The following is a 24,180-nucleotide window of genomic DNA, read 5'->3' on the forward strand; positions in this document are numbered from 1 at the left end:
TGTGGATAATATAATTCTGAGGGTGTTCGAAAAATAGACGGAGATATTTCAATGGGTGATTTCTTGAGAGAGTCACCCATTGAAATATCTCGTGAGAAAAAGTTTCTATAAACATGGGTCCGGAAATGCACAGTTTTCAAGATACAGGGTAATACATTTTTTTAAAAAAGCATTTCCGGACCGCGTATTTACATACTATACTTCAGCACAGAGCATTAGAAAGAAAAATCTTTTTATGTGATTTGTTTGGTTCTGTAAAATTGGTAGTAACAGAGTGAATAAATGTGTAATTGTTTATGTTATTATTATTATTGGTTTTTGTTTCATTTTTGTTGGTGATTTTAATATAGAAGATGAGACGTGTTAGAATATTTAATGAATACATTCATGCTACTTAAAAATTTAAAAACAATGTTGTGAAGGTGTGATGTATTTAAAAAATATATAAATATATATGAAGACCACAGGGAAAAACGTGCAAAGTCACTATTAATTGAATTTGAGAAAATAAAATTTTAAATTTGAAAACGCTATAAATTTTTTAATAATTTTTTTAAAATTTTGATTTTGGAAACAATTATTATACCGTATACTAGCTTTTTAAAATATGTAATGAAATTAAAAAATATCAATTAGTTTTTTAAATTTTATTACAAAACCAACCAAAGTACAAAAAAAAACAGGAAAAAAACGTGCAAAGTCACTTTGTTTTAAATGTTACCGTATTTACTATATTGGTGTTTAGCGCTTATTTTTTGTTGTTTTAACGGGCTTTTCTCTTCTGTTCATTTTAGGGATTTTCTTTGCGGGTGGTACAGGAAGATTGTCGTAAAAGGAAAACGTGCTCTCGTCACAAAATTTTTTCAGTTGCTGTAGATCTTTGTATTTTTCTCTTGAAATAGGAATTTTACCTAAAAAAATATTTTATTAACAAAAACACTATTATTTAAAGGAATTACAAAACAAACTTACCATTATAAGCTCGTGGTGGATAGTGAAACTCCTTTTCAGATAAAGGTGGGCCTCGTATGAGTTTGGAGACTGGTTTAGTTACGATGGAAGTAGTCCAAGATCCATTATAGGTTTCACGATGAAGAATCATTCTTGGATGATTCACAGTGACTTCCAACTCTCTTATTGGTCGACTCAAAAACGGACACTTCTTTACATACAAAGGAGACAAAAATGCACTCCAGTCTCTTATAAGGCTGTCGTTAACTTCTTCTATTTTATAAGGTGTTGGTTTAACTCTAGCTTCCTTGAAAACCCGAACCCAGTCTGAAGGTAGTTCGGTCTTGGATTTGCAGTTAATTATACCCATATTTTTGTCACACTCCATAAATGAGTGGCCCCTAATCGGAAATACAATTTTGATAGTTTGAAACCTCTTTTTTTGGTGGACCAGGTAGTGCAAATAGCGAAACACTGTAAAGTTCTTATTTTGTCCTCCACAAGAGTCGCAAAAAATTATTAAAATCTTAACGCTACTAGGAAGATGATGAGTAACATAATCTTCTAAAAAAGAACATACCTCATTAGAACCCTTCTTAGCTACTTCTTCTGAATAGGTATAAAATACTGAATCAGCATCCGAAAGTCTATGTATGTTAAAAGAATAAAAAGATAATTGACGCTTATAATAGACGTCATTAGTCGTTATGTTCGGGACTGGTAAGTTTTTTTGGTAGTCCATGACCACCGCTTCTATCTCTATTGATTTCCTACTTTGAAGTCGAGCTTGTCTCTTCCTAGCATAAAAGGCTTCTGTTTTTTTCTTATGAAGTTCTTTCTCTAATGTAAGCTTTCTTATTTTGCGATTTAGGAACTCTTTTATTTCCAAAGTGATGTTTTGGGTAAGCCTTAAATTTGGCGACTTTAATCTAGCATTGAATTCATCGCACTTGGAACAGGTGTCAGAGCGGGGATATCCAAAACTGATATTAAAATCAGTCGAAAAAATAGTTCTGTAAGTTTCGTAAGACACAGATTTATCTGGATGTTTTAATTTATACATTGAGTGCATGTTGCGAATGTTCAAATCTTCAGGTAAGTAAATTTTCTTTGACTTTTTATTGCTATAATGACTAGACCTACCCTTAAACGAACGAATATGAGAAATAACACAGTTTTTTATATCTTCTTTAAGTGCACGATGTTTATAGGATTGTTTCCCCCTGTTGTCCTTAGGAGCAACTCCTTTGACTAGAAGTGAAGTGTGAATAGTCTGAACTCTTCTTCGTGTAATTCCATGAAGTGAACAAAATGCTTTAAGGCATACTGGAATGTCGACTGTTCCTTCATTACGTAGCACTCTTATCTTATAAAAGTAACTAGCCTGCCGGAAGTGACTTTCTTCTTTTGGGCAACGATTTCTTCGTTGGAAAACAGGACTTAGAAGAATAAAGCCACACAGATAGGCACTTTGTTCGTCCCAAGAACCTAACTCATTAAAATGTTTAATCATTTTAGCCCGTTCATTAGGTAACACTTTTTCAAAGCACTGAAATCGCTTACAATGACAGTCTGGCCCTACTTCATGACTCTGAAGCGTATTTTTTTTGGAACATCAGACATACGACCAGTTATTTTACGTTTTTTAGATAGTCCACATATTTTTTTATCTAATTCGTCACCACTAGTGTCACTCGCCATGTTCACTCAGTTAAAATAATCGGCAGACTGACCTACGAACTTAAAAAAACAATATAATTTTCTCAACCCAACACGTTTTTTCCTGACTTAACACGTTTTTATCCAGTATCGCGATGACATTGCACGTTCTTTCCCTGCATAGTTATTTAAAAACTGCAAATATCCAGTGACACAGTGCGTTTCTTGCCGGTATTAATTGCTTATATGAAAATATTCTTTGAAAGGAAACACATAAACGTATTATTTTAATTTTTATAAAATACTGACTTTGCACGTTTTTTCCCTGTACTCTTCATATATTATAAACAATTCTATGAACTATAAATATATAGAGTGTTCCATTTAAAAAAAACATAAGTTTGGGTTATAACTCAAAAACTATTAATAAAAAAAAATATATCTATACCACTAGATTCTATGGAAAAAAATCTATAAGAATGAATTTTTACTTTTACAAAAACTTTAATGATAACGGAGATACGACGGGGACCCCAAAATGCAAAAATTTCAAAAATGCCCTGATGTATCTTAGAAAATAAAAGGGCTATGAAAATTTTTTTAACAGGATCTTTAGTTTTATGAAAAAGTAGCAAAAACCAGTGTCGCGAAAACCGCAACTCTCTATCTCTAAAAATAACCGAGATATCCTGTGATCTGAGATATTGAAGTTATATATTGGAATAGACATTTTCATTAAAAAAAAACTAAACCAAGCGAAGTCATTTGCAGAAATTATACAGTTCAAAAACAAAACCCGTTTCACGACTCCCCATTCCCCCTTCCAGCATGCAAAAAAAAAACCAACAATGCAAGCAATTTGTGTCAAAAAATAACCTTAAAACATGTAAAAATAACTGTTTACTTACTCCAACTTTCCTTATTAGGTCACTGACTATATTTAGGGCCATAACTCTTGAGGCAGGAGATAGAGGCGGTTGATATTCTCCTATGAAACAATACTTATATCACTAGTGTCTTAAATATCAATGCTTTGCGAAAGTCTCCTTCAAAAAAACTGGGTTTCCACATGCAATTTGTTTTTTTTTTTTATTAAAACAAAACATGCCGTAACGGATATTAAGTCAACCGGCATGCAACAAGACTCAACACACAAAAAAATAAAACAAAACATGTCTATATAAAATAGCTATTTATTCAAATTATTACACAATGTTAGTATATAAATTACAGTTAGAAGTCATTACTCTAATAAAATCTCATTAAAGTAACAATTTTTAGGAACATTAAACAGTATTGCAACAGTTATTATTTTATTGGAATTTTAAATGCCAAAGGTTGAGTCTTGTTACAACAATTTAGTTGGGTTAGTCAATTGCAAGCAATTCTCATTATATTAATATAATTTTAACTTATATCTAGTGATTGCACTTCATTAACAAAGAGCTATGTCATATTAACCCTCAAAAAAAATCTTATTCTATTAAATGCATGTAGTCATGCAAAGTCTCTCTACAGGACCGGTTCTTAATACTCAATTAGGCACTTAAAATATGTTTTAATACATAATTAACGCAACATTCATGCTAACAAGCTAAATGAGTAAAGTTAAGCGTCTTTTTTGCGACAAAATGCCGAGCGGAAACTCTTGTAGGCTTTATTAAATCGGTTATTCTTACGTTTTGCCGGTGACGTTTGCGTTTCTGTCTCTTTCAGTCGATTGTCAATTGCGGTGGGCTTGAAACCGTTCATGTAACGTTCTTTATCCGGTACCTTCTCTTTTTCTTTTACTAGCAGCTCTTGTTTTAAATCTGAAATTAGTAGTTGATTATTAGAGATCTGGAAAATAAGAGATATAGGATTCATTCACAAAATATCAGGTCAATTATATTGGTTTATCTATATTCATTGTATTATTTAAAAAAACATAGTACTAGAACTCTTTGTCCTATACCAAGCAGATGTTCAAGAGGTTAAAGGTATTTTAAAAGAAAAATTGAAAAACAAAAAATCAGTATCAAGTATTTAATAATGGAATTTCTTTGATATTAATATAACCTTCCTGAGTCAGCACTTGCAAAGTGAAATTGTAAATACATACTGGGTGGTGCATCACCAAGGAAATACCATATAAATCATCATACATTCAATTATTGGCTCCCCTGTACATTTTACGGAAAAATTGTATTAAACTTTTTTAAAGGGGCAAGTAAGATAAGCCATCATATCAAATTTTATTACTTTCTAATAAGCGATTTAGAATTTATTAAAAAAAAACTAAAAAAATGTTATGTATAAGTGTTATCGTCTATTTATTGGGCTTATAATAAACTCTAGGCATTTTAGATCATTTTATGTAAATCCTGCCAGGACTAATATTTTGTTTAAATCCCCTATTAATATAATGTGTCAGAATTATATTAATAATAATTTACATGAACGGTTTGATATTTTTGTTGACAATTTAAGGTCCATTATAGAAGGTATAAAGTAAATAGGTGATGCAGAGTCTTTCTAGTATGTATATAGATAGTCTGCTTAAGTACATAGAATGTTAAGCATTTTGATTTTTCATTTTTATACATATTTTGGTAATTTTTTTTTTATTCTTTCCTGTAATTGGGTAACAAACCTGTTGGAAATAAATGCCTCTTTTTTTTTTTAAATACCACTTATAATAAGTTTTTTTTTAATTTTTAGTACATTACATGAAAACTGTAAGACAACAAAAACTTGGATTATCAATCAAACATAGAGCCAAATTAAAAAAAGAAACTCTTTAAAATACCCAAAATCTCAGACAAAAATACTCCATATACTACGGAACTAATGGCCTGTCGAGACAGATAAGCTTTTTGGACTCTATTACTAATACTAAATCTTTTAAGGGGCAGTTAAAAAATATTTATTTCATAGGGTCTTTAATTAATTAATTCATCTACACCTTTCATTGATTTATAAATAGTTTTGTATCTGTATATATATACATCTGTACCAGAGAGGTAAACAGTCGTAATAACTCCATTTTTACTCGATATGGAGTTAATATCATTTTCAGACTGAACTTCTTCAATTTTATATTATGGTAAAAGATAGTAAGTCCTGCGTTGTGGGTTGCCTGTATTTTCAGTTTTGAAAATGTAGTATCTCCACATATCAGTGGAGTAAAGAAACGTATCTCCTGACACGTTTTGAACACAAATTTTTACTGAGGGGTCATACACACATGGAAGCTGATCACGTACACGCTCTTATTGAAAGGACTTTAAAAAAGCAACAAACCATGGAAATATGTACCCCTTGGGACTGGCAACAATTAATAAGATCCACAGACGCAACTATTATAAAACTAGATATTTCTGATTTTAAACATGTTGACTATTTGTATAGTCAACCTAACTCTCCTTTTATTAATAAGAAGAAAAATACTGAAAAGCAAGACTTTTTGATATCTGAAGTTGTATATTTTCAAATTAAAGCTGATCATCCTAGCACTATATTTTACAAACTGAGATTTAACGATGAAGAGTTTAAAACTTTAAATGTGACCAGATCTGTTCGCAATCCAATGCCACTGCCCAATGAATTGCCTAGTCTGCGCAGTAACTTAAAGGGAATAACAAAGAAAAAACATGATTTTTTAATAAAAAGTTTGGAGTGGGTTCCTAAGCAATTTCATAATTTTTTTAAAAAATCTTCCGATTTCTAAAGCAAAAGGCCAACATAGTTCCGATGAAGAAGATAGCGATTGATTTTTTATCTTCTATGAATCCCAATTTATTTGTTTAATAAATTTTTTTTAAAAAATATTTTTTGTAAAGAAATTTATGTACATTAATAATGTTAACCTAAAGAAATAAAATTAGTTGTGCAACATAAAGCTTAAATTTTTATGATTACCTGTTTTTTCAAATAGGGGTAAAAAGTCGTAAGTCCAAAATTAAAATACAAATTAAAATAAATTAAAAATAGTGGTTAATAAAAACCTTTATAACGATAAGTTAAATACCCCAATTACACTTTCGTACAATGCACAATAATCACTCAAATCTTAAAGTGAATTAACGTAACAACTTATTTTCCTTATTACTTTAAATATTCCTTTTATGGACATACCATTGTTTACCTCTCTGCTATAGATATGTTTGTATGTGTATGCTACATAACACTTTTGTAAATGGATTCCGTAAGCAAATAAAGAAAAAAAAATTGTAAAACATCAATAATGACCATTCAGTGTTATCAACAGAAGTACCGCAAGGTACAATTCTAGGGCCTAAGTTAATTAATAAGGGCCTTAATGCTCTTCTCAAACTTCCTTTGTTGGTTCAAGAAATTGTGAGGTTCAATTTTGGTTTGTCTTTGTTCAGTGGACCTTTGAGTCTTTGTTTCTTATTTATTTACAAAATATATATTTTTTTAATGATATATTTGATGCTGGAGTTGAAAACATTCATATACTGTTTTACTGCTATATACTGAATTGAATTAAAAAGCTTTCTTATTATGGACTTAAAGGATGTGCTTTGAGTCATATCTATTGAGAAGAAACAAGTAATTAGTGGGCAGCACAGAGTTTTATCTGTTCACACCATTGATCAATGACTGCTCCCTTATTCTTTCTAGTTTATATAAATTTATATAATAGTTTCCATTGGCACTGCGGTTAGGCATCCTACTTTGGCAAAGACAGTTTTATAATAGTAAAAGCAATATTAAAAAAACAGTGTGTGCAAACAACCTTACATTTAACATTAGTAACATTAATTTAATTATATTTCAAAGGACTGTTACAAGTGCTTCATTATGTAAGAAACAATTGGCAAAAAAGAGTGTGAACACAAAATTTTTGGGTTTTTGTTTGATTTTGCCTTGAAGTTTGGTTTAAATATTGCAACACTAAACTAATTACTACTAAATAAGCAGTTTAGTATATTAGATAAATTTTTTTTTATTGAACAAGGTATATTATATATTAGATAAATTTTATAAAGACTATTGAAGAAACTATTGTGATAAAATTCTTGTTTTGTTGCATTTTGAAAATATTAACACCTTAAAACTACTTTTCTTCACTTACATACGCTCAAAAATAGAATATGGATCTCTAATTTGGTACCCAATTTAGAGATGATAATAATGATTTACCTGATAGATGATATTGAGGGCATTCAGCGCAAGTTTATGGAGTATCTCTGGTTTAGAGAGGAAGGTGTCTTTCCAGCCAGAGGTTTGGATAGTCAATTATACTTAAATAAATTTAATATCATACTCTTATCAAAAAGAAGAGAAATTCTTTCCATGAAATTCTTATCGGCAGTGTCCAGGCAAAGTATCGTAAGCGACATTTTTTGCAAAATTGCGATATTTGTGTTTCCAGAATTGTCTAGGTGAGCTGCGTCGACTTAGAAAAACATCTTTAGCGCCAAAGGTCACAGAACGTCATAATTTCATTTTTTAAATTTACGATCGTATGCGCCTTCAATATGTAAAATATCGCAAGCTAGATTATTATCAGAGTAAACTTATTATCCACCAAATAATTTAAAATATCGTAAGCTTGTGTCGCTTACATTTTATTCGATAGCGAAACTCTTAAAACAGTTACCAAAAGATTCAGCATAAATATTGTAACCGCCCGTCCCTTACGATATTTTGTTTTTTTAATCGTTATGTTTCGCGCCAAAATTAGGGTATGAAATATCACAACCGCCCAAAATATTCATATAAATAAACGTATCCGCCTGTCGCTTACGATATATTGGAAATCGTGGTATATCAGACACGTTGGTTCTCGTCGGATGTTAAATAATCGTAACGACCAAACTAAATCAGTTTTTTAACCCTCCTCGTGGAAAGCGGACGTGTTTTTAGTGTGTTTTGTTGTTATACTGTTATTTATTTATCCTAAAAATGTCTAGGGGCTTACGGTGTCTGAATTTATGTATTAAAAGTAAAGAAGCTGTTGAAACCCTGAAATTGCGACTCACAAACGAAGAGTTTTCCGAAGGAACAACAATGTTTCAAAAGGTACGTTATTTTTAAATTAAATTGGCGTAATAATGATAAATTGGAAAAATTAATTAACTAAATTAATGTTGTTCAATTAACAAACGGTGCCATTTTATTATTGTAAATAATTATAAATTTTTAGACGTTGGCGGTACTCCCACAAACAAAGGGAGACGAATCTAAAGATGCTCCAGACCCCATGACTATTCTTGACAATGTTAATGACAATGCTTTTTTTGAGGTAAGCAACTGAAAACTCCAACCATAATACGTCGTATGCACAATCTTATAAAGTAGAAAAAACGGAAAACAAAATTTGATTTTTTTAGCAAAATCCAGAATTATTCTTTCAACCCAAGCCTGATAAGGAAATTATTGTTAATAAATTAGCGGGACATGAAGTTACGGTACATTCACAAACAAACGGTGACGAACCTAAAAATGACCCAGAAACAATTATGACCTACACTATTCTCGAAAATGTTATCGACAGTGTTATTTCTGAGGTAACTGTGAGAACTCCACTCTAACAGGACGTATGCAAAATCCAACAAACATTTACCATTTTTTAGCAAAATCCAGAGTTATCTCTGCAACCCAAAGGTGATCAAGAAGTTACTATGAATCAACCATTAGCAGGAGGAGCCGCTGAAACTACCGACCTTGATAAAGACAACATCCCTATTATTATTATACAACCAAATGGAACAGTTGTTTCTAATGAGGAAAATAGTATTGCCATGAATTCATTCAGTGCTGCGGTAGGTAAGGATAAAGTTAGATACATCAAACACGTTATGTGTATTTCTTTTAATAATTGCTTTATTATTATTAAATTTCAGCTGACCTCAATCTTACTGGTGTATCAGACCTTGACTTCCTGATGAACGAAAGTGTTCTGGAACCATCTTGCAATGAAACAATAAGTGCTGAAATTATGACGTTTCCATTCGATAATAATAGTTCAAGTATAGAAAGTTATGATCCCCAGTCTAAAGTAACTTCTTCTGGTACCCCCATTCTTTGCTCAGATTAACACTAATAAATTATTTAAAATATAAATTATCAATACTAAACTACAGTCAGGACATTTTTCTTTTAGCAAACAGTGACAACTCTTCAGAACAATAAATCCACAGATGATAACAAGCAATGGCTATGAATATTGACAGAGAAGATAATGATAATAATGAAGAAGACATTAGTTCAGAAGATCAAAGCAGTGATTGGGCTAGCACTGGTTTGTCAAAACATAAAATCAAAAAACCAAATAAAAGGCTAGAAAAAAAGAAACTAAAGAGTTCTGGTGTAAATAAAGCAGTAAAGACAAATCCATGTGCTGGGAAAAAATTTCAGAATAATTGTAAATCCGTAAGTGAAACTGACAGAAAGCAAATATTTAATGCCTATTATGAACTTGAGACCTATAAAGAAAAGAAAAGTTGGCAAATTCAATGTATGAAGCAAAAAAGAAACAGGAAGAAAACGTACCAAGAATAATAATTCCAAGCAACAAAAAACTATAGAATATAACTTAACAGTACAAGGAGAACAAAAAAGAGTTTGTCAGCAGTTTATACTAAAAACCCTGGATATCAGTCAAATGTCTTTGCGACAAACCATAAACAATGTTTCTAAGACAGGAATGATTAAAAAAGACTCGCGAGGTCGCTGTGCACCAAAAAATAAGACATCTGAACAATCTATTAAACATGTCAATGATTTTATTAAAAAAATACTAGTTGGTCCATCCCATTATTGCCGCTCCCAAACAAAGAAACTTTACATGCTTTCTGAAATTGGAAACTTTTCAAATCTATACAGATTGTATAAAGAAGATTGTAAAATACAAAAAATGGATCCAGTGAGCAGAGCAACGTTTTTAAGGATTTTTAAAGGTTACAATCTAGGCATTCATGTAAAAAAAAAAAGATAAATGCAGTCTTTGTGAAAGGGTCCTAAGTACAGGCGAAAAAAATGTAGAAGCAGCAGATTTAGAAAACTATCTGCGTCATAGAGAAGAGATAAAAAACAGTCGTGATAAATTTAAAAAAGATCAAGAAAATTGCGACCCAAATTTCATGTGTGCATCTTTTGATCTACAGAAGGTGTTAACTATGCCACACGGAAACAGTATACTTTTATATTATGCTCGTAAATTAGCTGTTTACAATTTCATGGTATATGAAAGTATAACAAAAAACGGTTTTTGTTTCCTGTGGAACGAGACTTGCCTTACAAAAATATCTTGAACTTTTGGATCAACGTATTTCTCCTGAAATATCCGAACTTTCCCTGTACTGCGATAATTGCAGTGGACAAAATAAAAACAAACAAGTAAATGGCAATGATTAACACATTTCTTAAAACATCTATTCACATAAAAAAAATCACATTAAACTATCTAATTGCCGGCCATACATACATGCCTGTTGATTCTATGCATTCCACTATAGAATCATTTATATCAAAAAGAACCATTTACGCACCTTCAATGTGGAAATCTGCTTGCAAGGCACACAGCCAGGCCATATTTCATCAATTTATTAAACTATTCAACCATTGCAAAAGGGGTTTCTAATTTTTCCCAGTATGTTGAAGACACAGAAACTACTAAACAACCTGAATCAATTTGAAAGAAAAAACGAACTAAAACTAGAAGCAAAAAACCTAAATTAGTCAAAGGTAGTAAAAATGGAAGCAGAAAATCCAAAATACATGACAGTTCAGTATAGTTATTTGCAAGGGTTAGCCAATGAACAGCACTTTACTATTAAAAATGACGGAAAGCCCCTTAACTACACTTCCCTACTACCGATATCGGCGGATAAATACAAAGATCTCAGCAAATTATGTTTGCAGTCAGCTAGTCCAAAGGACTATTATACCGAATTCATTAGTCATTGCCACATTCGCAGAACATTATAGACGTATTACCGGACACAGATAAAGAAGATGAAGAGGTCGAAGGCGTTTAATTTATTATTATTTTTTGAAATGTTTTGTTTAATGTTGCTGCTGTTACTGTCATTTTTTTTTAAATAAAGATACCATGACTGTAATCATAATCATAATCATAATTTTTATTGATGCCAGTAATATAAATTTTACACAAGTCAAAAAATACATAGGTAAAGTCAAAACAGACTACTTAACAGTACAACACTAAGAACATTAAATTAAAATTCGACTATAACTAAAACAATAAATGATGTTATAAAAACACAGTAAAATCACCTTAAAATATGTGGTTAAAAAACTCCTCTAATGAATAAAAAGCATTCACTAATAAAACTTTTTTGATTTTTGTTTTAAAACTGTTTCGAGGTAAGTATTTTATTTCAGAGGGAAGAGCATTAAATAATTTTATTCCCCAAAAGCCCGGTCCATCCCGACACCTTTCCAGACGGCAGTAAGGAGGTACAAAGTCAGTTCTATGGCGAGTATTATAGCCATGTATATCTTGGTGAGTAGTAAAAGACTGAGTATTACGTTTAACATACAGAAGGTTTTCCAAAATGTACACTGAGGGCAGGGTGAGAATGCCAAGTTGTTTAAAGGCTGCCTTGCAGTCCTCCCTATATGCAAGACCAGCTAGTACCCTTATCACCCTTCTCTGTATACCGAACACACGTTTGGTATCAGATGCATGTCCCCAGGCTAGAATACTATATGACAAGTGTGAATGGAAAACACCAAAGTATGCAGTTCTCAGAACTGCTGCTGAGACCCTATCACTGAGCCCTCTTATTAGATAGGCAGCTTTGTTTAGCTTTAAAGTCAGTTGGTTGATGTGATGACCCCAATGTAAACGTTGGTCTAGTGTGACTCCTAGGAATTTAGCTGTGTCAGCAGACTCCACCTGCCCAAGTTCCCTCATAGAGAAAATGATTTTAAGTGTCTTATCTGAGTTCATGAGAAGCCGATTGCTGCAGAACCAGCTTTCAACTCCTTCCCGCGCCACCAGGGATCCCTCCAGGGAAGCACCCAGAGTGTCAGCCCGAAAGGATACTGTGGTGTCATCGGCAAAGAGGGTAAATTTTGCATATTCACTAATTAGTGGAAGATCATTGATATATATTAAAAAAAGAATGGGTCCCAGAATTGACCCCTGAGGCACACCCATTGTAATATCGCCTATTACCAACGCCACCCCAGCAAAACTCACAGACTGACACCTGCCCTCAAGGTAAGATTTCATAAGTTGAATGCTTGATGGATTAAAATTATAGGCTTTGAGCTTTCCAAGAAGGATCCCATGGTCGACGCAATCAAAAGCTTTACTCAGGTCGCAGCAAAGAACTGTGTCATATTGAAAATTTTGAAAACCTTCAAGAATATCTGAAACCAAATCCAAGACGCCCAGAACTGTACTTTTGTCTTTACGAAAACCAAATTGACATTTGCTAAATAAGTTGTTTTTTTTCAAAGAAGTCCACAATCTGTTCAGCTAGACACCTCTCTAAAATCTTGGACACAATTGGTAAAAGAGATATAGGCCTGTAATTATCTGGTTTATTGCAATCACCCTTCTTAAACAAAGGAATTACAAGTGCCTCCTTTAAAACAGATGGAAAGCATGATTCTTTAAGGCACAAATTGATTAAATTTGTAAGTGGAACAATAATTTCATTTGTAATTGATTTTAATATTTTAACATTTAGACCAAAAATATCCTTACTATTTTTATTTTTGAGGCTGGAGATAATATCACGGACTTTGTTATAGGATACTTCATTGAAAGAAAAAACAATATCATGTTTGGGAATCAATGATATTGGATCAATATTTTAAATTGGCATTCCTGACATGATACCCTGACCTACACCCAAAAAGAAGTTGTTAAAATCATTCGCTGTAAGACTACAATCTCTAACCCTTCCAGTTTTATTGCCACAAGATTTATTTATGACTTGCCACATAGTGCGACCAGGATTACTTGAAGATTGAATGAGTCGGTCATTTGCTTTAATTTTTGCTACTTTTATTGCTTTGTTTTATTTATTTCTGTACTGAAGAAACACACAACTAAATAATAAAACCTAATTATTTTAATTTGGTGCTTACAATATTATAAAAATAATTCGCAAGTTATTTTGATACAAGCAACATTAAAAATATCTTAAGCTCCATGGAATTCCCAAAATGCATTTTTAAAATATCATAAGCGACCTTTATTCACCATAATATTAATAGTTTTTGGAAATTGGCTTTAAAATAATAAAACAATACCTCTTTCCCATACATCCTTCACAACAAAAAAATAATGAAAAATAAATGTTTTTTGCGCTTCCTGTAAAATTACTAAAATGGCGCATAAGATATTTTGCCTGGACAGTGACGATATAACCATATTCATAACAAGATTGACTGTCCCACCCTTTTGGCCGGATTAAATTTTCAGGTACCAAGAATAAACTCTAGGCGTTTTAGATTATTTTATGTAAATCCCGCTAGGACTAATATTTTGTTTAAACCCCCTATTAATATAATGTGTCAGAATTATATTAATAATAATTTACATGAACAGTTCGATATTTTTTGTTGACAGTTTAAGGTCCATTATAAAAAATATAAAGTAAATATGGTATGCAGAGTCTTTCTAGTAGCTAGTGATTTTTCACTTTTATACATATTTTGGTAATTTTATTTTTTTTTTTCCTGTAATTGGGTGACAAACCTGTTTTTATTGGCATTTCCTCATATTTGTATATTTTTATATTTTATGATTAAAAATAATTTATTGTCCCAATGTCATTAATCATTTGATGTATAATATATAACTTTTGAACTAAATTAAACTATAGTGTTAAAAAATGTACCTCTAGCTTCATCAGCGAGCCTCTGCAGTTTCTCTTTAAGACACTCTTTCTCGTCCACTTCATTTTCTAATATTGCATTTTTTTCTAAGGCGGAATTTAATGCTTGCTCAAACCCTGCCATGCTTTCTTCAATAATTCTTCTGGATCCTTCTAATTCATCATTTTTCTTTTCTACTTCTATAATTTTCCTATGTAGTTGCTCCTTGTCAGCTTTTAATGCATCGATTTCAGTTCTTTGGTTGTTCATTTCTTTATAGCAAATATCTAGTTTAACCTGCAGGAAATATTAGCTTTATCACTGCAATACAAATCATTGTACTTTAAGTACAATAGCAGGTTAGACTGCAAAAAAATAGAAAATTATTCTGTAAAATGGTACTTGCCCTTAATGCATCAATTTCATTCTGTGTCCGGTTATTGCTAATACTGAGCTCCCTAATTTTTTTCTCATTTTGTTCTATAGTACCTTCATATTCTTTCTCAAGCTGCTTTGACTCAATGATAAATTCATCAGAGTCCCTCTGTGCCTGTTTTAACCTAAAACAAGCAAAAAAATGTTATGTAAATATGTAAGTTATTAGGGGCTAAAAACATACTGTTCCAAATAATCATAGGCAAGATTCTTCCAGTAGTTGATTTCTTCATCTTTATTATCAAAGTGTGGAGGTGGCTCTACGGCTGTAGACATTTTCCCGGATGGACGTGTTCCAGTTCAAATCTGCACAATAAGATATTTGTACTGAAAATTAATGCTTGGGAACCTTTGAAAGTAGTTTTTTTTGTTCAGAATGTAGGTAAAATCTAATGTCAAACGGTGTAAACATGAGTCACTTTCCCCGGGACCTTCACCGCTTTGTCCCTATTAGATTCGCGCGTTTATCCTATTTAGGTAAACGTCAATTTATGCCCGATAAGTTGATAATGATAAAATTAATTAATTCGATAAGAATCACTTACTAGAAAAACAAGATTTTTGGTATGTTTTCGGACGTAATTTTTTTTTGACGTTTCACCAGACGTTTTGCTGCTACGCCATTATTTACAGTTTGACAGTTACCAACTGTCACCTGTCATAGTTGTCTTTTTTTTTTAATTAAATAGGGCGCTTTTCAGAATTCACCGGTGGATAACCGTAAAATCAGCTGGTTGCGACCGGCGAGGTATCGGATTAACCGGGATTTTAAGGTGGAATCTCGGTCAAATAGATTCTTCGTAGTTTTGTATTTTTTCCGTACTGTTTATAGGTATAGGTATTGTTAATAGGTACCGGGTGTAAAAGCCACAAACTGAGACTCTTAGAATAGAACTGGGTCGTTTTTGTTTGGTTTTTAGTTTCTTAAACATCAAAACAGTGCCAACCTTTCAATCTTTTCATAGAAAATGCTACCATTGTTTGTTTGGTTTACATTAAAAAATTTTAAAATATAAATAGAAATTGATATTATTAAAGCTGCCAACTGTCCAACAAATTCTAAGAAAATCAACCGAAGCTTTTCCGAATGTTACCGAACGGCAACCTGAGACTACCGAAAATTTTTTGGTTAACCGGTTGATTCAACCGGTGAATTAACGGTGAAATCTCAAAAGTGCCCATTGATTGAGTGACAAAGAGTATTTAAAATTATCATGTTTCAACTTCCTTTTGTTCTTAGAAGTCAGAAGAAATAATGCACTTGAATGATGATGTACCTCCTAATTTTATTTTTGTTTTATGTTAATTGACATGATTTCGGCGATGTTTACTTCGTTCGCTGATGATGCTACTGTCTTGTGAAGTGATATGGATGAGCACATCCTGGCAAAAATTGTTATTAATGACCTGCCTCTAATTAAAACTTGTTGGAAGGGTGGGTGGTAGGAAACTTGCATCAAACTGCTTTGTAATTATAGGATAATCCCCAATGAGTTAGATAAAGGTACGACTAAACAAGCATATTTTGCATTGATTGAATTCCATTTAAGGTATGGCATACATTTTTCGGTTTCTTGTTCTAACACGTAATGCATACATAATTTGTGTTGAAAAAAAGGACAATTATATATATGTAATATATATATGTAATATAATAATATATATGTAAACTTATTAGCCATAATGTATCATTTTTGATAAGGAAATAATTTGTTGATTGTTTTTATTTTTTCCCGCACTTATTTCAATATCTTTGACATTTGACGTTTAGAAAACAGAATCGGTTATTGTTTAAACCGAACTTAATAGGTCACTGAAGAAGAAGAAGAGCTGTCAATGGTGATATGTGTCAAGTATTGACAGCTGTCAAATCAACCGAGCTGTCAGTGAGCCATTTTTCGGTATCCTCACCCTAGTGAATTAGGAATTTTTACACTTACACAAAAAAAAAATTATTTATAACCGATAATGGCAAGCTGGGGCTTTGGAGACTACCCCCCCGAATACAACCCCAAGGTGCATGGACCGTACGATCCCGCCCGCTACTATGGCAAAGGTAAAAAAACCCCGTTAGATAACCTGCGTTATTGCATGTTACATAACTGGGCTTTAGAAACTTTTTTTTTCATGTTTAATTGAATGCACTAAAGTAACCATTTTTTAACGTTATTTAGCTGACGTTCCGTTTGGTCAAGTGAAACTGGGGGAGATTGGAGGGTGGCTCGCTCGCCGCAACAAAAACCCTAGGGCTCTTGTTTCCGCTGTCAGCAGGGGTAAGACATATCGACGGCTTAGGCTGCAACCCGGCTAACTCCGAAAAACTAAATTTTACAGGAGGATCATAAAACAAATTTTAAGAGTCTAGAATAAAAATAAATAAACGAGGATTATTATAAAAGTTACAATTCAAAAGATTTTTTTTGACAACATATAAGGTTTTTTGTTTTTTATTTTTTGTCAAAAGTTCATTTCTTTATCCAACTCTTTTTCTTTCCTGGCTTCTTCTTTCATTTTAATATGTAAATTGTACTTCTGCTCATCGTCGACCTGTCCTAGTTTATGTGAAAAACCGATCGAACATTGATCCTTTTTTGGTTGGTATAACCCAAAATTTTTAACATCAAAAGCATTGTTAAATGTACACACGGATAGGGCTTTTACATTATGTTCAATACACCATTTTACATTTTACATCATAGATCGATTTTTTAGATGACCAGTCAGTCCAAAGATATTTTTTTTCTGTTGATTTCCTACAATAGTGTGACTCCATTGTCGGTAAAGAGTTTAGGAATTCACACATAGCTTCATTTTCCTTTTTAAATGATTTATTTTTAGATAATGCAGAAGTAGTTGCTATACTGTTTATATTTTCTTTTTGGTTTTGAATCTGTTGTCTTAATTTTTGCTGACTCTTTCCAATTTAGAACACACCATTTCCCTATGCATAATGTGTTTAGAAATAGGGTTTTACATACCCTGACCAATTCTTCCTCCGTTCTCAAGTTGTAAATTACAGAAGAATTTCTTCTTGAGATTAATTCATGTTTTCTATCTCTAGGCCTTTTGGTGGGTATAATCTGTATCAAGCTGTCAACAAAAATTTTTTTTCGCCCCAATTCATTTCCCAAAATTTCTTAAATATATTTCGTCTGTCCTGTTCTGTTATAAGAAAACATCTTAATGTTTTTCCTGTTTGTGACTTGCACGTGCACCTCTCCTTAAGGATTCTGGGAGGTTTTGGAACCCTATTATCCCAAGTATCATTGTGCTGCTTTCTACCAAAATATTTTAAACCTTTTTCTCTATTTTTTCGGTTCTTCTCATAAACCCATGTTTTCTTGTCTACCTGACACCTCTTTCTTCGTTTTCTTTTGGAAACCTCAATCTCAGTTTCAAAATCGGAGCTATCGGAGCTTTCAGAATAATCTACTAAACGCGGTGCGTAAACACTCTCATCACTAATATTATCTTCGAAAGAAGCTTCGCTGTCGTCAATTTTGCTACCTAACTTATCATTGATTGTCGTGTCAGTATTGGACAAACTGAATTGAGGCTGCTTTTCTACGTCATTATCTTTATGCTCTATAGGTTGACCCTCTGGGGTATGTTTACTAAAATTAATGTTAGGAAAATCATCAGGTTGAAAATTGTCCATCTCAGCCATTGAAAATGTAGAAGATTGATCATCGATAATCATTGTAGAATTATTTTCAAGTTTGTCTAAGACATAGTATGTTTGCCCTAAAGTTAACCCCGATCTTTCTCCAATAGATGACTCTTCTGATTCGAACTCAAAAGAAGGGAATATTAATTATATCATTTTGGGTCATATTTTGGTCATCAATGAATTCAATTGATAGCGAGTTTATAAAATCTGGCTCATTTTCCAAACGGTCAATCAACGTCACCTGCTTATTTTGAGTGTCTTGTTTAGCTAGGGCCATGATTTTCTTTGTGCGGGAGCTCATTTTTAGAATAAAAAATCTAAAAAAAAACATTTAAAGTACAGTAGCCGTCACCGATAATTTATTTCGGTTACCTGCCAAAATACCAGCTTTCCATCTGTCAAATAATGCCATCCATTTGCTATTTATATTGTTTGACAGATGAAAAGTTATTTCTTTTGACAGGTGACCAAAATAGAATATTATCGATGACGGCTACTATAATAACGTGTTTTTACAACACCACCGAAATAAAGAAGGCCGCGGGGCTTCGCTGTGACGTCATCACAAGAAGGCAAATGCTTTGCACACGTTTATGAATCTCGGTAGCGATAAGGACGTGTATTTAGGATAATATCGGCCGTTATATTTAAAGTAGAATGTTTTTTAACGAGTATGGGTGTTAAGACGTGTAAAAACCTAATTTAGGCAAATAATTGTGTCTTTATCTGTCTCTGGAATAACCTCATAACCTGTGTATTGCCTCGATAACTTTCGAAGAAGTTAAGATATTAATTTGAAATTTGGTACACATGTTGCATTCCTATAAACTATTAGTTAGGATATCTTTTGAGTAATATTGGTTCTGAAAAAGGGGTAGAAAATAAGGGATGGTTTTTATTCTTTGACAAAAAAAAATATTTGGCTTTGACAAAATAAAAAAAACAATTCATAAGGAATGCAAACAAACTAATTATTAAAAATAAATTATCTTCATTTCGATAAGGGTAATTGCAAAAATAAGAGTTGAAACGAGGGTTGAAATTTTTAAAAAATTATTTGTATCGAGGGTTGTATATAGTATTTGGGGCTCATACTAATATCAAAAATAATACTTAGTATTATTAATTAATTGTAGGTATTACCTATCTTAACTAGTATGTTCATATTTCATCTTTTTTTTGTATTTTTTGGTTTTTTTTGTATTTTTTTTATCAGATTTGAAACTTCAAAAATTCATGTCATAAATTGGCGGGGGTGTTATTTAAGCAAATTTAAGAAGTTAGTGTATCTAATTTCCTTTTACTGCCTTTCCCAAGTCGATCATTTTTTTTGCCACAGTAATTTTTTAAAAGGGTATTGGTAACAGAATTAATAATAATTTTTACATTAGTTTCACTACTATGAATTAAACATTTTGGAAAGCTGTCTAGAAAATTATTGTTCTTAAGATATTCCAATGTGGTCATTGCTAAAAACTTTTTTTTATTATGAATCGTTAGGAAGTCATCTTCAGAGTTTTGTAAAATTTGATTAAAAATAATATATTCATATAAAACAATGTTACTTATATAATCTTTAGGAAATTTAAGACACCCTCTTGTCAAATTTTTAATAAGAGTATGATTATCATCAATTTGAAGGTCATCTTTAAAAGTTAAATTTTCTTTACATATGTCACATTTAGTTTTTTTTAAAAGAATATAGCAACAATACCCTCCTAAATAGGCAATTACTGGCATTTCTTCTTTGACATTTTCAATATCATGTTCGTTTATAGATATAGTAGGACTAAACCAACCTGATTGGCTGTCACTTACACAAGTCGTATTATCGGTATCATTTCCTTCATCATTGTCATAAAACGAATTTATTTTAAGAGGCCCAAAACAAGTCGATTTTAAAGACATTAATGCTTGAATTCTGAGTTTTTTTTCACTTTCATATAGTTGACGAATAGAGATATTATATTGGCCTCCTGCCATTTGCCTGTATTTTCCAAATCTATTTTCAAGTGGATCAGTCTGAAATTTTCCTAATAAAACATATTTCATTTTTAATTCTTCAAAACAATATGTTATTACCTCTAACATGCCATAAATAGTGTGATGAAGAGCTATATGTGTCTGATTTGTTAATTTTGTTGAAAATGTTTCTGTATTTTTCCAAGCTTCCAACCAGAGCAGCATTTGATTTAAAAATTTTATTTTAGGATCATTAGATTTTACAGAATTACATGTTATAGGTTCTTGATAAATATCATTAAGCCGCTTCCCTTTATATGGCGTTTTAACATTAACTATTTTCCACCAGGTTAAAATTATGTAAAGAAAAGTGGCAGTGTCCTTTGAGTTCTTAATCTTTGCTCCAAAAGTGCTTGAATTACAAAAGGATTAAAAACTTTTAAAGCTAATGTTACGTTTTGTTTTTCAAAATTTGTAGGAAACAGAGATTTCAGAGTTAAGCTATAACCATGTTTTAATAACTTGTTATTCTCAGTATTATGGAGCTCAATTAAAGCTTGGAATGAGGCATATTTTAAACCAAAAGTGTCAAAATCAGGAAATGTTAATATTTTATTAGGTTTAATGTTCATCCAGTTATTTTTTATACATTTAAGTAAATGTACAGAGTCAAATAAATAAAAAAGTGGTCTTTTGTCCTCTACAGGATGAGGATATACAATGCTTAATTGTTTTTTTGTGCAAAAATTACTCATAGCTTACTGTTAATAGCATTATTGTCACTTATAACACAAAAAATTTTATAGCCAATGTCTTCTAGCCCAACAATTATTGATTTAATGAAAGAGAACAGTAATTCATGATTAATTTTAGCTATCGGTGCAATGTGGATGACCTCCTTAAAATTTGAACACAAACCATTTAGCATAAAGGTAAATGCAGAATTTGCCAAAGTGCTATTGTTAATTGCAGTACCGACAATATTCCCCCCTTTATAATCAAGATATGGCTTTATATGTATTTCATCCATAAGCAAAATCATATATGTTTCATTTTCTTTGACATACTTAAATGCATTTTTTGCATATGTAAGAAATGATTGTCTTTCTTCAACGCAAGGGTCTGACAAAAAAGAGTTACAAATGTTTTTTAAGGAATCTGGATGTGGCAATGTTAAATGTCCAAACCCCCTTAAATACCTGTAGGAATGTGCACTTATTGTATTTAATATAGAGCAAAAAATTATTGTGTCAGGCGAGTAACGATATCTTTCTTTAGGTAATATTAATAATTTTAATTGTTCGGATATGAAAGATAATGTTTTATTAAAATCTTCACATTTAATAGACTCCAACATATTGCAAATCTGGTTTATAATATTTGTTTTTTCCTGTGAATTAATTTCATTATTGTTTTCTATTTGATTTTCTGAATTTAATTTATTAATTTCATTTAACAAATCTGATAAATCGTTAATATTACTTATAGTGAATGGAGTTTTAAATTTATTTATCTGCAATACTATGTCTTGACCATATAAATAAGTTTCTAGTTTTAAATGTTGGTTTATAATAAGAGAGTATGTTATGATTGGTGCAGGTGAGTATTTTAATTTATACAATATAATATCATTTTGGGTATTAACAGATTTTAGCCAATCATTAGGCAGTACCATTGCATTAAAAATAGGTAAAAATTCTTGGAAATTTTGAAAAGTTATAGTTTTTTGATAGGCTGAAAATTCATCAATACTGTTTTGAATTGCTAGGGACAAATTTTGTTGTTCAATTTCAATTTTCTTTTCATCTCTACTTTTCCTAATAACTGGTATAGACTTTGAAATATATGAGGGACAATTAGGGAACTTTACAGGGATTGTACCTTGTTGAAGTTTGGGATATTTCAATGGAACTTGTAAAGTCTTGCCTGCCTTTTCATCAAAATATGTTGTCACCCAAATTATATTTTCTTTGGCAAAATGTGCGTCACAAACCCTACTATACTGGGTAGGTTTAAAATTGTCTCTAGGAATCATTCTTAGCCACTTTTTTTTACACAGTTTATCATCCTTCGGAAATTGAAACATGTGCCGAGTATGTTCGGCATCGTAATTGCCTTTGCAACCCGGTACACAACACTTATTAGGCATAATTGCGAACGGCAGTCAGATTATACAATATTTAATTTATATAACAACACAATAACACCGAAACCGGCACCTAAACACCTGTTATATTCACCTGTAGAAATAATACAAGTTGTCAACAACAACAAACACCCTTCTAACGGGATAATGTGTAAAGTGTAAAAGAGTCCGCATTGTTGCCACAATGTGGTTATAATAACCACAGATGTCGCGGTCAATAAGTATTACGCCAAATATATTTTCAATGATATTGCGGTTGATTTGGCACCGAGGCTCGGGCAAAGGAACGAGAAATGGGTCGTTCCATTATAAGATTTGAAGGGGGAAGGCGGTAGCGAATTTCTTCGCCTTCTTTGCGTGACGTATTACTTTAGTGACGTCAGAGCACCTCGGCCTTCTTTATTTCGGTGGTGTTGGTTTTGATCAGCAAGAAAAAGGTTGGCCTTCCGCCGAAGGTCGTTTTTTGTAATTTTATAAACTGTATATATTTGACGTTAAAATATTTAAAAATATTAAGGATAATAATGAGCGTTAATAAAAAGAGCAATTTTTGAAAATATTATTTTATAAATTAATTTTAAGACCCAATTGACACGCTTTGTATAAAATAATATTGACAATTGTAAAATCGACCCTTACTTAATTAAAATTTAAAAAAAGTAGTAACTAGAAAAACGGCTATATCCAATGTAAATTACTTGGAGCAAAGGTTTTATATTATACAAAAGAGCTCCATGTAATCTAAAAAAACCTTCAATAGAAGCTAGGATCAGAGAGAAAATTTACTAAAATGATAACAAAACACTTACCCGGCAAACACAAAGTAATTAAATTACTTTTAATTTATAATAACTTGCAATTTTTAACATACATACGAGCTAAAACGAGAGCGATCAAGCCACGTGCATAGTCATAGTAAAATAACATGGAATATGACCGTTAAGCCGGGAGTTAGACGCTTTGCAATGTTGATATTTGCTATAATGGAGATAGCTGGTATACGTGCGGCGCGATTTACAAGAAAGTAATAATTTTTGGGAGTTAGCTGCTTTAATATATGATGTAGTAAGATGTCCTTTACAGGTTGGCGCCAAAATCTCAAAATCGTTAAAAGTGGAGTTAGCCGGTTTACAGTTTAAGCCATCGATATTTAAAATACACCTTATACCTCTTTTTATAATATTTTTTTTTACTCAGCTTACTGGAGATGGAGCCATAAATATGTACAACCCAAGAGGGCTGGAATTGCCCCATTTTTACAAGTTCTGTTTGGTGCCATGGGCACATTCTATTTCTTGAATTACCACAGGATCTGTAAGTGATTTTGGTGTTTTTCTGCGATAAATCTTATTTTTTGTGTTTTGTAGCTCAGCACAGGAATTACAAGTACCACTAATGCTGATTTAGTTGGAGAGCAGTTGTAGCAGTTTAATAAAACATTGAATGTTTCTTTTTTTTTTAAATTCTTGCGATAATATGGTAATATATAGTTATTCATTTTGCTTCAATACTTATTTATACAGTTTTACACCATAAGGACATATAG

At 31.8% G+C, this 24,180-nt stretch overlaps 2 protein-coding genes and 1 long non-coding RNA gene across 7 annotated transcripts in view; 2 read left to right on the plus strand and 1 right to left on the minus strand.

Moving 5' to 3' along the window:
* LOC126750525 (nuclear distribution protein nudE-like 1-A) overlaps positions 1-15,504 on the minus strand; it is a 31,219-nt gene extending 15,715 nt beyond the window's left edge. For 3 of the 4 annotated variants that reach the window (XR_007665748.1, XM_050460185.1, XM_050460175.1), the window contains exons 1-5: positions 15,041-15,392; positions 14,828-14,981; positions 14,445-14,718; positions 4,290-4,421; positions 3,519-3,598 (exon numbers count right to left, since the gene is read on the minus strand). Coding sequence is in view for 3 of the 4 variants with exons in the window: in XM_050460185.1 (XP_050316142.1) it covers positions 3,519-3,598; positions 4,290-4,421; positions 14,445-14,718; positions 14,828-14,981; positions 15,041-15,132 (732 nt within the window). In the remaining variant the exon portion in view is untranslated. The other variant, XM_050460169.1, reaches the window with a different exon arrangement.
* On the plus strand, positions 7,959-10,702 carry LOC126750551 (uncharacterized). Of its 2 annotated transcripts, none has more exons than XR_007665758.1 (4): positions 7,959-8,640; positions 8,765-8,863; positions 8,952-9,387; positions 9,465-10,702. It is a non-coding gene; the product is annotated as an uncharacterized LOC126750551 (long non-coding RNA). The 2 variants fall into 2 exon arrangements; XR_007665757.1 differs by having other exon boundaries at positions 8,952-9,383.
* Positions 15,505-16,713: 1,209 nt separating the features above from the next.
* On the plus strand, positions 16,714-24,142 carry LOC126749513 (putative ATP synthase subunit f, mitochondrial). The gene is made up of 4 exons (XM_050459249.1): positions 16,714-16,912; positions 17,031-17,129; positions 23,832-23,948; positions 24,002-24,142. The coding sequence occupies exons 1-4, from the start codon at positions 16,825-16,827 to the stop codon at positions 24,028-24,030; spliced, it is 333 nt and encodes a 110-aa protein (XP_050315206.1). The 5' UTR covers positions 16,714-16,824; the 3' UTR covers positions 24,031-24,142.
* The last annotated feature ends 38 nt before the right edge of the window (positions 24,143-24,180 follow it).

Source organism: Anthonomus grandis, chromosome 1, assembly GCF_022605725.1.
Source record: "Anthonomus grandis grandis chromosome 1, icAntGran1.3, whole genome shotgun sequence".
Taxonomy (NCBI): domain Eukaryota; kingdom Metazoa; phylum Arthropoda; class Insecta; order Coleoptera; family Curculionidae; genus Anthonomus; species Anthonomus grandis.